Below are 12964 nucleotides of genomic sequence, written 5' to 3'. Positions count from 1 at the left end.
TCTAATAAAAATTTAATTTATAATTTCATAAAGGGTTTAAAGTCTAAAAATATAAATAGATTGCAACCCAAATACATTGGGTAAAGCTTCAAAACAATAAAAACCCAACATTCAAATCTCATAACACTCAACATTCTTCTTCTTCCTATAGTACACTATGAGTGGGCTTAGGCCTATTAGATTTTGTATGTTTTGATTATATAACAAATTCAATATCTATTAATTAATTTCAATTTCACTCACATAACTTTTTGTAACAATATATATATATATATATATATATATATATATATATATATATATATATATATATATGATCAAAATTTTAATTGAATCTAATAAGAAATTACCTCATGAAAATTCAATTTATTCAATCAAATTTTTAATGGAGCCATGTGATTTAATGACCCAAGTGTTAATTAATTAAAATTTTTGGTTTAAAAATTTTAAAAATATATCAATATAGATTTAAATTTTTATGTATTAAATTAAAATGAATATATTTTTATCAATCCATTTGAAATTAGATATTTGACTATAATCTTTTTATTCATAGTAATGCAATATATCAATTAAATAAAATAAGATATTTAGGCTCTATTTATTTTACAGAAAATATTTTTTAGAAAATATTTTTTACATTTTTTAATGTTTGGAGCACTTAGAAAAATGAATTAATGAAAAATATTTTTTTTATCAAAGGAAAAATTTTCTTGATCAAAGGAAAAATTAAGTCATTTTCTATTTTCTAAATTATAATAATTTTATTAAAATATGAAAACATTTATATACAAATGATATAAATACATACCATTTGTTTAACATTGCAATCAAACAATGAAAAATCTTTTTATATTCATGAAAAATATTTTTCATATATAAGTTATTATATGTGAAACAAATAAAGTGTTAATATATATATATATATATATATATATATATATATATATATATATATATATATATATATATATATATATATATATTTATTTATTTATTTATTTATTTTAACATGAATAAGTAATATAGATTTTTTTAAGTTCATATTATTTAGAAATATTAAAAATAAAAAATATTTAATATCATAATTTAATTTTTAAATAAAATTAAATTATATTACAATCAAACAATAAAAAAAATATTTTCATAAAGACATTTTCTTAACTTTATTTCCTTTCATTTCAAAGATCAGATAATTTAAGACGTCTGTTAACACAGTATACCATGCTGTTACAGTTTATAAAAATCTTTATATATTTACCAAAAAGTTTAGAAAGTAACTTTTGCATTTTATCATTGAAATTATTAATGTGAAGATGTGATGCATTTTATCTTGATTATTCAACGGATATAATATTCTTTAAAACTAATTTCTAAATCTTTTTTCTTTGGCTTCTTTTGCTCTTCTTCTCTTTTCTCATTTATATTAATTATGCTTGCTTAAGTTTAAAAGTGTGTAAAATGCATAGTCCTGCAAAGCTATAACTTTTTTTTTTCATAAAAAAAATTATTATTTAGTCTCTCAATTATATCAAAATTAATAACTTGATCTCATATTTTTAAAAATACATGATTTACACCCTTAAATTTGATTGATGTATTATTATTATTTTTTAGTCTAAATCAATTCTTGTAAAATTTTTACGATATTTCTATTGCTTTAATTGTAAATTTTACCAACCTTAATAGAAGTATGATAGATTTTATAGGAATAAAGATATAAAATTTAAAATGAATTTATAAATAAAATTTGCAAAATTTTATGAAAATTTATTTGTTTAAAATAATTGCAGAAATTATTATTATTTTGTTTTTCCAGTGAATTTAGGAGTCTGGTTTCCTAGCGAAATTTGGAGTCAGATTATTACTTATTGTTTTGCTTCTCCATCAGACTTCTATCGCCGAAGATTCATATTATATACCCAAGAAAATATACAAGTTTTTTGTTCTTCCAGTATATCAATTCTTTGTTCTTTGTTTTTTATCAAGACATATAGAATGGATATAGATGATTTTCGATGGATTCTGGAGATTACGGGTGTTGGCGTCTGGACTTTTATTGACACTGCGATATTGGTGGCTTCGTTGGATTTCGGGGCTGACTTGAAGCAGCGGAGAGATAAGATTGTTGAAATGCTATGCGCATTGAGCTCGTCTGGTCGATGTAGGAGTATGGGCAGGATTAGTGATGGGCATGAAATGAAAGAAAACAGAAATGAAGCCAAAGTTGGAGATGGATGTCGAAGTGGGTCGATTTATGGAGATGAACATGAAGAGAACGATGATGAATTGGATCCATTTGCGGGATTGTTCGACGATAAGCAGAAGAAGATTTTGGAGATTATACAACATCTTGAAAATCCTGATCAGTCTCAAGATTCTCTGGTTGATTTGCTTCAAACTTTAGCAGATATGGATATGACCTTCGAGGCATTCAAGGACACTGGCATTGGAAGACATGTCAGTAGTTTGAGAAAGCATTCATCCGATGATGTTCGGAGATTAGTGAAACAACTTGTCAGGAAATGGAGAGAAATTGTATATGAATGGTTGAGGCTAAATCCTCAAGAAGAGCAAGCATCCTCTACTCTAACAGCTGATGGGAACTCCCCACAGCAGAAAATTTCCCGGAACCAGGTTCCTGATATTGCATACTCTCCAAGTACTCACAAAGAGAGTTCTGATTCAGACAAGAAAACTTGTGAACCAGAAGGAAAGCCAAAACCGGTTCCTCGAAAGGAAGCTCCACGTAGACCTACCCATCAATCAGTTTCTGTTTCTCATAATGTGCAGAGACAGAGAGAGCAACAGCAGCAAGGGGAGAGAGAAGTTGATTATGAGAGGCTGGCCTCTGCAAGGAAGAGGCTTCAAGAGAATTACAAAGAAGCCTTAAATGCCAAGAAGCAAAGAACAATTCAAGTGATAGACATACATGATATTCCAAAACCAAAGATTGCCTTTTTTGCAAAGAACAAAGGTGGTGGTTCTCTGGGGAGGCGCTACTGATTTTGGCTATTCAGATATTTTATATTTGCAATACTCTTAAATATGATTTATATACTAAGGTTGAGGATGATGCGTTATTTTTGTAAGTTGGGTCGGTTTTTTTAAAAGAAAATCATATTTGTGAACATGAAATTATTGCATTCTATGATAATTTGATTATTTTCTAATTTGATCTTTTAATATATTTGCCCTGAATTTTGGATATTAAAGTTCTTAAATTTTGGACATTTGCATGTTAATTTCTGCAGATAGTTCATGGTTGCTTGCTTTTAAATTGCAATGAGAATTTGAGAGGTTTGGTCTTATATAATTCTTGAAAATTTGCCAAGAACGTGTCAAATGAAATTGAAAAATCAGTACTATGTAATTCAATTTGGTTCATAAAAATTTCATTTCAATTATATATTGAAGCTGATGCACAGCACTACAAAGGACACCACTTTTCCTAAAACTAGTTCGTTCATGCCCATTGGAAACCTTGAGGCATTGTTGCACTCTAATTCCTATTGCTTGGATATGCTACAGAGGTTAAACAGCTTGGTAGATGTTGCACTTTCTTTGGAACATCTTCACTACAATTATGTTTTGATTTTCATGATTTCTCTACATTTTTTATGTTATATGGAGAGTCTGGATCAGAGGGAATACTGTCTTATGGAATTATGTTGATGGAAACATTTACAAGGAAGAAGCCCACAGGAGAAATGTGCATGAAAGATTGGGTATTAGACTCGTTGCAGAGTGGTGAGATGATGGATTCCAAACACAAATGAGAGTGATCTCGCAGCTAATGTGTATCATCTGTCATGAGTTTGGCTTGTGAAATGAGGATCAACATTCTGCACAGGCTGAAGAAAATAAAGGACAAGTATGAAAAGAACATGCAAGCCACTTGCAAATTACCATAAAATCTTTTCTTTTTCTCAACAAAAGTGGAATTCTTTTTGCTTCTATAATGGTTAAGCTACCATATAGTCTCAACTTATGCTTAGGCAAAACAATTTATTCCTCTAACCAATGCTTTGACGTCAACATTGGCACAACTGTTGATAATTTTGATAAGATTTCTGTGACGAATGCTTCAAAGAACTTCACATTCTGCATCAAAACTAGTTGCAAAGTGAATACCTTTACTGCAACAGCCATACCAAGCATCCCTCTATATCCAAAAGTAGGTTACTTTCGTCTAATCCATTTGTAGCCTGCATGAGTTCCTGGTCTGAAAACCTTCTATATGTTGCTATATGTAGCAAATCAGGTTGAGTAGAGAAAGGACTGTTCTCCTTTTTTCTTTGCCGCCTTGCCAGCACATGTACAAGGGCTAGTACCAATATTGCTGAAGCTGTAGCCAGTAAAACATATTTCAGAAATCTTATTGAAGCCTAGCTGAGGAGCTCCGCAGGGTCCAAGATTGTGCATAAAAGAGCTGTTCCCAAGTCTGTCTTACAACAGACTAGAAGGAGAAATTCCTTGCAGAGGACCATTTACAATCTTGGGAATCACAGCAGAGAGTATGCTATTGGAGAGATCCAGGTGCTCCCAATTGAACCTGGTATAGGTCCTTGGAATTTATTATGTGCCAAAGAGAGATAAATTATCAACTGTTGGAGAGCACCGATCTCACTTGGAATACCACCAAAGAAATGATTCTTTGACAAGTCCATTTGATATATGACCTCTAAATTTCCAATTCAGCCATCTAGTGAATTTGAGGACAAGTTAAAAACCAACATGTCCTCCTTAAGGGCATACTTGAAGTTAAATTATTGCTATCAAGCTGTTAGAGAGGTAAGATTCCCAAAGCAACTTGGTACTGACCCTAAAAGTCTTAACTCACCCAGATTGCTCAGATGACATAGATCATTTGGAATGGAACCACATTGCCACTAAGATAACAAATTTTAGACAAAATATTAAAAGGAATTCTCTTTGCTAATTTAGAGTAGAGAGCAATTTCCACTGAACCCAAACTTGGCGAATTATCTAGCGGTTTGTAATCCGTCGTTTTGGTTTCGAATCAAAATACCAAAGTATGGGATTCATCGATTTGACATATTACTAGCAGCGGCTTCCGCAGAATCAAATCCAGATGGTAGTCAATTATCATTTATCACCATCAAAATACAAAATTGTTCTATACATACAGGAAATCCAAAGAAGCAAAGGCAAATTTACATTTTGCAATAAGCAGGCCAAAAGAAGGATGAATAATATCAGTAATGAATACTAATTTAAGCAAATCAAGGAGAAGAAGAAGAAATCAGACAGATTTTCTACAAACCCAGATTTCAATTGCAAGGACATGAAGTTTGCACCATATGTTGTTGAAGAGACTCACATAGAGCCAGAGGGTATTGTTGCAATAGACGTCGGCATCCTTTTGTCATCCGATAGCTAGACCCAATCAACCAAATATAGACCTCCGCTTCCAGTAGAACGTGTGGGTCTGGTTTAATTCTAAAAGAAGAAGAAGGCCATTTTGAGTAAGAAGAAGAAGAAGAGTTGCAATTAGCTGAGTTCAGTATATGAGTTGGAATAAGCACAAGGCTATGCTGGCTTAAGTAAATAGTTAAGCACCGAGGCTCTGCTTGCTTAAGTTTCAATACTGTATGGCTATAGCTATTTTTTTTAATTCACATTTTCATAAAGAGAAAATTATTATTTATTCTTGTACTATAGTGAAATTAATAATTTGATTCTCATATTTTAAAAAATACATTAGCTAATTTATGAGTTTTGATTTGCACACTTTCCTTGCTTTGTCTATTTTGATTAAACTTTTGCATTAATGGTAAACATTTTTGTCCTTGAGTTTTTATCATTGTAAACATTTTTATCCCTCAGTTTTTTTTTTTCATTGTTGATGCTTTTGTCCTTCATTGACTACGTTTTAGTTTCTTGGCATATAGTTAAATTAATTAAAATGAATGGAATGACCAAATAGTTAATGGAATCAAATATGAGGGAGTAAATAAAATAATCAAGTCATTAGTTATGACATAGTTGATGGACTAAATAATAATTTACCCTTCACATATCGATGACCACTGGTTTCTTGCCATTTTATTAACAATTGTCTTTTCATCCAAATGAAAATTTATTACTTTTAAGAAAATTATTATTTAAACATTCTATTTTAATGAAATATTTACTTGATCCTCCAATTTAAAAAAAAAAATAGTTTGTCACTATATTTTTGTACTGTTTACTATTTAGTTTCTCCATTCAATTTAATTTAAGTATTTTGTTAGTCAATATATAATATATTACCTCTAAATTTGAAAATTTTATATAATTGAATCTTTTTATATGGTTTATTTACGATTGAATTTTTCTATAGAATTAGTTTAATAATTTTCTCATTCATCCATTCTTGAACACTTTTTTCAAATATGCCTAAATCCAAGTAAAGTTTCAATTAAAGAAAGAAACTCCAGTCGAGACAAATAATAGCTTTATCCTAATCTATCTTATTGGCCAATTCATATCTGCTCGAGCACTAGTGGTTAAGTTAACTTTCGAGTTCGTGATTCTTACAATAATTATAGACATAATTCGCCTATTGGGCATTCAATTAAATATAAAATTTTATAAGAAACCATTATCCAATGGAGTCAGTGTTGTGTGGTTCACTCCATGGTATTTATCTTTGTAAGGGAGCTCCCTAAGTGTCTCATTTACTTTTTATTGATGTTTGCATTCTTTTTTTTTTTTTTTTGTGGGCTACACTCAATGAAGGAAGTCAAATTTCTTAAGTACTATAGAGGTATGAGTAGTTTTTGGGTTAGGAAGTGAATTTACAAAAGTCAGAGGTGTCTTTTAGTTTTAATGTGGACCAGCTTCACTCTTTTGGCCTTTGGGAGTTCGTTAACCGTTAGATCAGGCTCAAGTTTTGTCTACATATTCTTGAGATTCAGTTGTTCAATTTGAATGGTGGTGATGGAGATCGTAACTTCTAGCCTAGTGATTGGGTCCACGAATTTTTTCCTCTAGTTTGGTGTATGTCTATTCTTTGTTCTCCATTTCTCTTGTATTTAATCTCTTTGTTGTTGAGATATTTGGTGAATCTATTGTGAGATGTTTTGAAAGGTGTTTGTAATCTTATTTTGGTGATAGTGGAGATTTGAGGATGGACTCCTAAAGTCCTGTGATTTTCCTCATCACATCGGAGAGGTTTTCCATGTAAAAAATCTTTTGTTCTTGATGTACTTATTGTTTGTGTGTTTGAATTATTTTTTACTTGCTTGGGTTAATTTGTTGATTCTGCATTGTGAAAAACCCCAATAAAGTGGTATCAAAGCGTGGTTTCATTGTTAGTTTACCTACTTGAATGATGGAAGGGAATTTGAGTAAAATGATTTGTTTGAATGGAACAAATTATCACCTTTGGAAGAACAAAATGAAAGATTTGCTATTTGTGAAGTCATTGCATTTTCCTGTGTTTGCTGCTCAAAAACCTTAATCAAAAAGTGATGAAGATTGGGAGTTTGAGCATGAGCAAGTATGCAAGTATATTGATAAGTGCATAATTTATTAATTTTACTGCCATCACATTTAGTATTTCTACTGTAGTTTTATGCCTAATTCAGTTGATTAAAGTATAATTATCAATTAGGCATTGTAACACCCTCCCGATAACCACTCCGTACATCCTACTGTTCCGGTGACCGGTGTCGGTCCGGATAGCTAGAACATCCGGAAAAATATTTAAACTAAAGTCAGGAACCCTAATTAACTCAAATATTAATAAGAAAAATTTAGTAAAAATTTTAGAAATAAAATACAACTGAGTCAAACGAGCCGGTGCCCAAGCGATGGGTCACCGGAGGGAAGTTGCGGTTCTCACAACGAGGAGCCCTAGACCCGGGGGAAAAATTTATAAAATAATTTTTGGGACTCCAGAGAAGGGTAATTGAGGTTCCCATGGCATTAGAATGCCAAGAAAATACCTAGAAAAATTTTTCAATCGGTACAGACGATTTTGACCCGTTAAGCCAAACGGAGGGCATTTTGGTCATTTCGCCTTCCGAGGTGATTTTTGGCCGACTTGTCCAGTTGAGTAAATAATTAATATGACATAAAATATGAAGAAATATTGCTAGAAATTAAATTGAAAATGAGTAGTGGAGGAAAGAAAAGAAAAATGCAACAAATGCAAATTATGACCTCAAAGTGATGTCATTAAGGAAATGTGGACCAATCACAAATAAGCCATCCTTTGACTAACAAGTTAAAGAGATAAATGAAGACTAATGAGGACCAAAAATCAGCTGCTCTTCTTCTCCTTCTTCTCCACCAAAAACGTGAACCCTTCCTTCCACCCTCCATTGGAGCTCAATCAAGCAAGCTTGATTTCCTACCTTGTCTCACCATAAAATCCTAACCTAGCTTCACTAAAACTTGCCCTAGCACCTTGCTAAAGCCTTTGGCAGCCAAGAAAAGCCAAGAAAGTGAAGGAATTGCTTGGGAAAATTCTGCCCAAACAAGGTTAGTGCATATATACAATTAAAGCTTTTTAAATTCTATGTTAGAGACTTGGAATAAGTAGGAATTTATAACTAAAATGAATGAAATCTATGTCTATCCATGCCCTAAGTTTTGGCAGCCCTATTGAATGAAAAGGTATGAGTGTTTTGATGGACTTAAAGTGGACTAGATATCAAGATTAAACCATGTATGCATGTGATTATTGAAAGAGATAGTTAATTAAAGCATGTTGTGAAAAATTCATATGGAAATTAGGGTTTGGAAAGGTGAAAGTGTGAATTGGCTTAGGAAATTGTTAGGGCACATTGTAATGGTCAATTAGTGACCATTTTAGATATGTTGACCATAAATGGGACTGAAAAATGCTATGGCAAAGTGAGGTGAAATCTGCCCTATGGACAGCAGCATAGGGACTGAAATTTCAGTCCCTTTGCACTGCCATAACTTGGTCTGTGCTTGTCCAATTGATGTTTGGCCAATTGGACATGAAACTAGGCTTATAATGGCACATTTTTGCTGAAGAAACCATGCCCGAAAGACCAAAGCAAAAGGGTCAAAACTCAGCCACAATCCGGAACCCTGAAACTGCCTCTGCAGAATTTGACCAAATAAACAGTAACTGTTCATTTGGCCATAAGTCACTGTATATTTGGTCAATTGGTCTGAAATTTTTACAGCAACAAGTTAAGACATAGACAAACAACTTTCATGAAGAAACCTACCCCAAATTATGGCCAGAACCCAGTCAACCAAGTGACTCAAGTCACTGTTCATGCACTGTAGATATGGTAAAATTCTGCAGACTGCATATCCGGACAGCCTGGGTTTTTGAGCCATATCTGGAGCTACAAAACTCCAAATGGAGTGATTCAAAAAAGGAAATTCAACTAGACAAAATAAGGAACAACTTTTATGTTTTACATTTCTTCAAATTCCAACAGTAACAGTGTCCAATGGAACAGTGAAGTTATGGTACAAAATCTGAAAAATTGTTCAAATCTTGATATTGAGTTTTGTGATGATATTGAAGTTGAGAATGAATGAATTTGTTTATTGGAAGTGTTTTTAACAGGTTCCGAAGAACGGTTTTCTCCATTTTTAGCCGGTACTCCGCCGGATTTTCTTTAAAATTTTCGGAACCTTAAATGAATAATACTTTTGATAAATGGCTTAAACAAATTGTATTTCATAAATTATATGCAAAAGTATGATATAAATTAATTGAGGAATATTAGAGTGTGCCGGTACACCGTGTGGCATTACTTACTCGGGTATACTGTACACGGGTAAGGGGTGTCACAGGCATATTTTTAGAGAGTTGTTAGAATAATTGTGTTAAATGGACAAATTTTTAGCATTTGCATTAATTTGACCTTTGTTGTATTTTTCAGGTGTTTCTAAAGTTGTGGGTCTCCAAATCCAATGCTGTTTAATTCATTGAAAAGCTAAGTCAGAGCACTACAAATGAAAAGAGGGACCAAAGCCCAAATCAGTCTCCAAGGTTGTCAAAATGAGCTATGGATATATTACAAAAGCCCACACTTGATGTGTCACGACTAGTCTTGGGATTTATTTTATATCTGGAGCTCCGGAGGTCCAAATGAAGCAAACCTAGGCCCAATTGAACCTTAAGAACCACCTCTACAATTGTTGTGAAGGGCTGGAAAAGAGATAAGGCCGTTTTAATTGTAAAAAATAACAGCAAAGTCATTTATTATGGGCTGGATACTCTATCAGAACCAGTTTCGATTTTTGGCCCATAACTTGAGCTATAAACCTCCAATTTGGACAAATGAGTACCCGTTGAAAAGCTAAGAAGTAGGGATACAACTTTCCTGAAGAAGTCAGAGGCAGAATCGTAAGGGAAGTGGCTGAAAATTGGCCGTGATTGCAGAGCAAAGAATCTATATTTTTGAATTTCAAAAATTTTCCAAGTTTGGTTCTTATCTTTGGGATTAGGTTTTTGATTATAAAGCTCATCTTTGGCAGCAGCGGAGACACATTCATTCAGACCTTCGACACCTTCATTACACCTTCATTCTCCATTCACATCCATAGTTTTAAATTTCTCCATTTTATTTTTCTTTTGTAAGCTATGATGAGTGGGTAAGTTTCTAAATTCAGTTCAAGGGTTTTAGTTCTTATGCATGATTTGTGAGACCAGGTTCTTAATTTAAATTATGCCTTTTTGAATGTCTATTGTTTCTTGATTTCATTATTTTTGATCTATTGAATGATTTGCTAAAAAGACCTATTAGTTAATTACTTGATGAGATCAATTGCTAGTTCATCTTAATAATCCGTAATTGTTGTATAAGATTGAATGTGAGCAGCAATTAGGTTTTATTGATTATGATATAAGTTTTCGATAATAACCTAAGTAAACAATAGGGTGAATTAAATGATTTATGCTTTATAAATCATTGTTCAGCTTAACTACTTCCTGTTCTTAAAGCAGTTATTAATTTGATGAGGATTGCTTAAAACCAATTCAGTTAATAATTAGAGTCAACAAGAGTGTTGGGCTCGAATTGATGAGTATAGGAAAGTTAGGGGTTTTACCTCGCTATTTAGTAAATCTACGTTAAGTATTCAATAAGAGATAATTGTATTTCTTTTGTCTATGATCGAGTCATACATTGGAATGTGAATTACCTTAGACTGAAGTTTGTTTAATTTGAGAGTTTCATATTTAAATTTAGTTCTTTAATTTCTAAACTTGATTTTTTCTGATTTAGTGTTACAACCCCCCCCCCCCCTTCCCACCTTTTCTTTTCCTGTTACACAAGTGCACGAAATTTAGTAATCCAGTCTCTAGGGTTCAACATGGATTACCACTTATTGCAGAAAATATTTCATTACTGATAATTTCAATTAATTTAATTTTTGGTGGAATCAGCAACCATCATATATTAAGCATTTTGTTGATGATAATGTTTATAATCATATTAGTAATGAATGGCATGCAAGAATACTATGGGATAAGCTTGAGTTGTTATACACCTCGAAGAGTGGCAATAATAAGTTATTTTTATTGAAGAAAATGATATAGATAAAATACAAAGAAAGGAGTTCTATAGTCGACTACTTGAGTGAATTTTATGGAACTATGGATTAGTTATTGGGCATGGGTATCAAATTTGATGATGAGGTTCTTGGTCTCTGGTTGCTGAACACTCTACCTAACTCTTGGGAGATGTTTAGAGTCTCACTTACTAATTCAGCCCCTAATGGTGTTGTCTCCTTTGAAATGGCTAAGGAAAGTGTATTGAATGAAGAAATGAGAAGAAGATCTCAAGGTTATTCATCACAAATAGAGGTTTTGATCATTGAGAATAGGCGAAGAAAAAAAAAAAAAAAAGCTCAAAAGGGTAGACATAAAAGCAAGAGGAAGTTAAAGTCAAGAAATAAGGATGTTGAGTGTTATTACTATGGCAAGACAGGTCATATATAGAAAAATTATTTCAAATGGATGAAGGGAAATAAGAAAGATGGTGCTAAGTAAGAAAGGAATGATAAAAAAAAAAAGCTTAATCAATTTGTTGCTACTACTACTAACGATTTGACTATTATTTGGGATAAGGATATAGTCAGTTTAGCGTTCAATGAGACTACTTGGCTAGTTGATAGTGGCACTTCACATCAGGTCACACTAAAGAAGGAATTTTTCAATTCTTATGCCTCTGGTGATTTTGGCATATTGAGTATGGGTAATGGTGGATTGTTGCAGGTTATTGGTATTGAAGGTGTTTGTTTGGATACTGGCAATGGAATGAAAGTAATGCTCAAAGATGTCAAAAATGCACCAAATGTTCATTTGAAATTTATTTCTCCTGGAAGACTTGATGATAAGGGCTATTTAAATATCATGGGTGAAGTAAATGGAAACTCACAAAAGGCTCTTTCGTTATAGCGCGAGGAAATATGTATTCTAATTTATATTTCATGCAAGCTTGAATTTCTAATGGCACTATAAATGTGGTAGAAAATGCAAGTACATGTGAATTATGGCACAGGAGACTTAGTCACATGAGTGAGAAAGGAATTGATTGCTTGGCAAAGAAGAACTAACTTCCCAAAGTGTAGACATCACAGTTGAAGAAATGTGATCATTGTTTGGTCAGAAAGCATACTAGAGTTTCATTTCAAACTCATCATCCTATAAGGAAACTAGAGTGTTTAGAGTTAGTTCATTAAGATGTTTGTTATCCTTTGAAGGTGAGATGACATGGTGGTGCTTTTAGTTCAACACCTTTATTGATGATCATTCTAGAATGCTTTAAGTCTATGCCTTGAAAATAATAGACCAAGTTGTTGATGTGCTCAAACAATTTCAAGCTTCAGTTGAGAGATAAATTGGAAACAAGTTGAAGTGCATCCATACTGATAATAGTGGTGAATATTCTGGGCCATTTGATCAGTATTGCAAGTCACAAGGTATCAAACATAAAAAAAACTCCTCCAAAGACTC

General features: G+C 32.4%; 1 protein-coding gene and 1 pseudogene across 1 annotated transcript; both read left to right on the top strand.

The window, feature by feature from the left end:
• The first annotated feature begins 1998 nt into the window (after positions 1–1998).
• Positions 1999–3006, top strand: LOC110671448 (probable mediator of RNA polymerase II transcription subunit 26c). Its single transcript, XM_058133225.1, has one exon. It carries the CDS (start codon positions 1999–2001, stop codon positions 3004–3006), a length of 1008 nt encoding a protein of 335 aa, XP_057989208.1.
• Positions 3007–11620: 8614 nt separating this feature from the next.
• Positions 11621–12964, top strand: part of LOC110671444 (uncharacterized) — a 41041-nt pseudogene continuing 39697 nt past the window's right edge.

The sequence above is a fragment of the Hevea brasiliensis genome, chromosome 14, assembly GCF_030052815.1.
Source record: "Hevea brasiliensis isolate MT/VB/25A 57/8 chromosome 14, ASM3005281v1, whole genome shotgun sequence".
Taxonomy (NCBI): Eukaryota; Viridiplantae; Streptophyta; class Magnoliopsida; order Malpighiales; family Euphorbiaceae; genus Hevea; species Hevea brasiliensis.
This window is presented reverse-complemented; position numbering and strand designations above follow the sequence as displayed.

Excerpts from the sequence above, each read along its gene's own strand:
- LOC110671448 (XM_058133225.1), top strand. The coding sequence starts at position 1,999 with ATGGATATAGATGATTTTCGATGGATTCTGGAGATTACGGGTGTTGGC.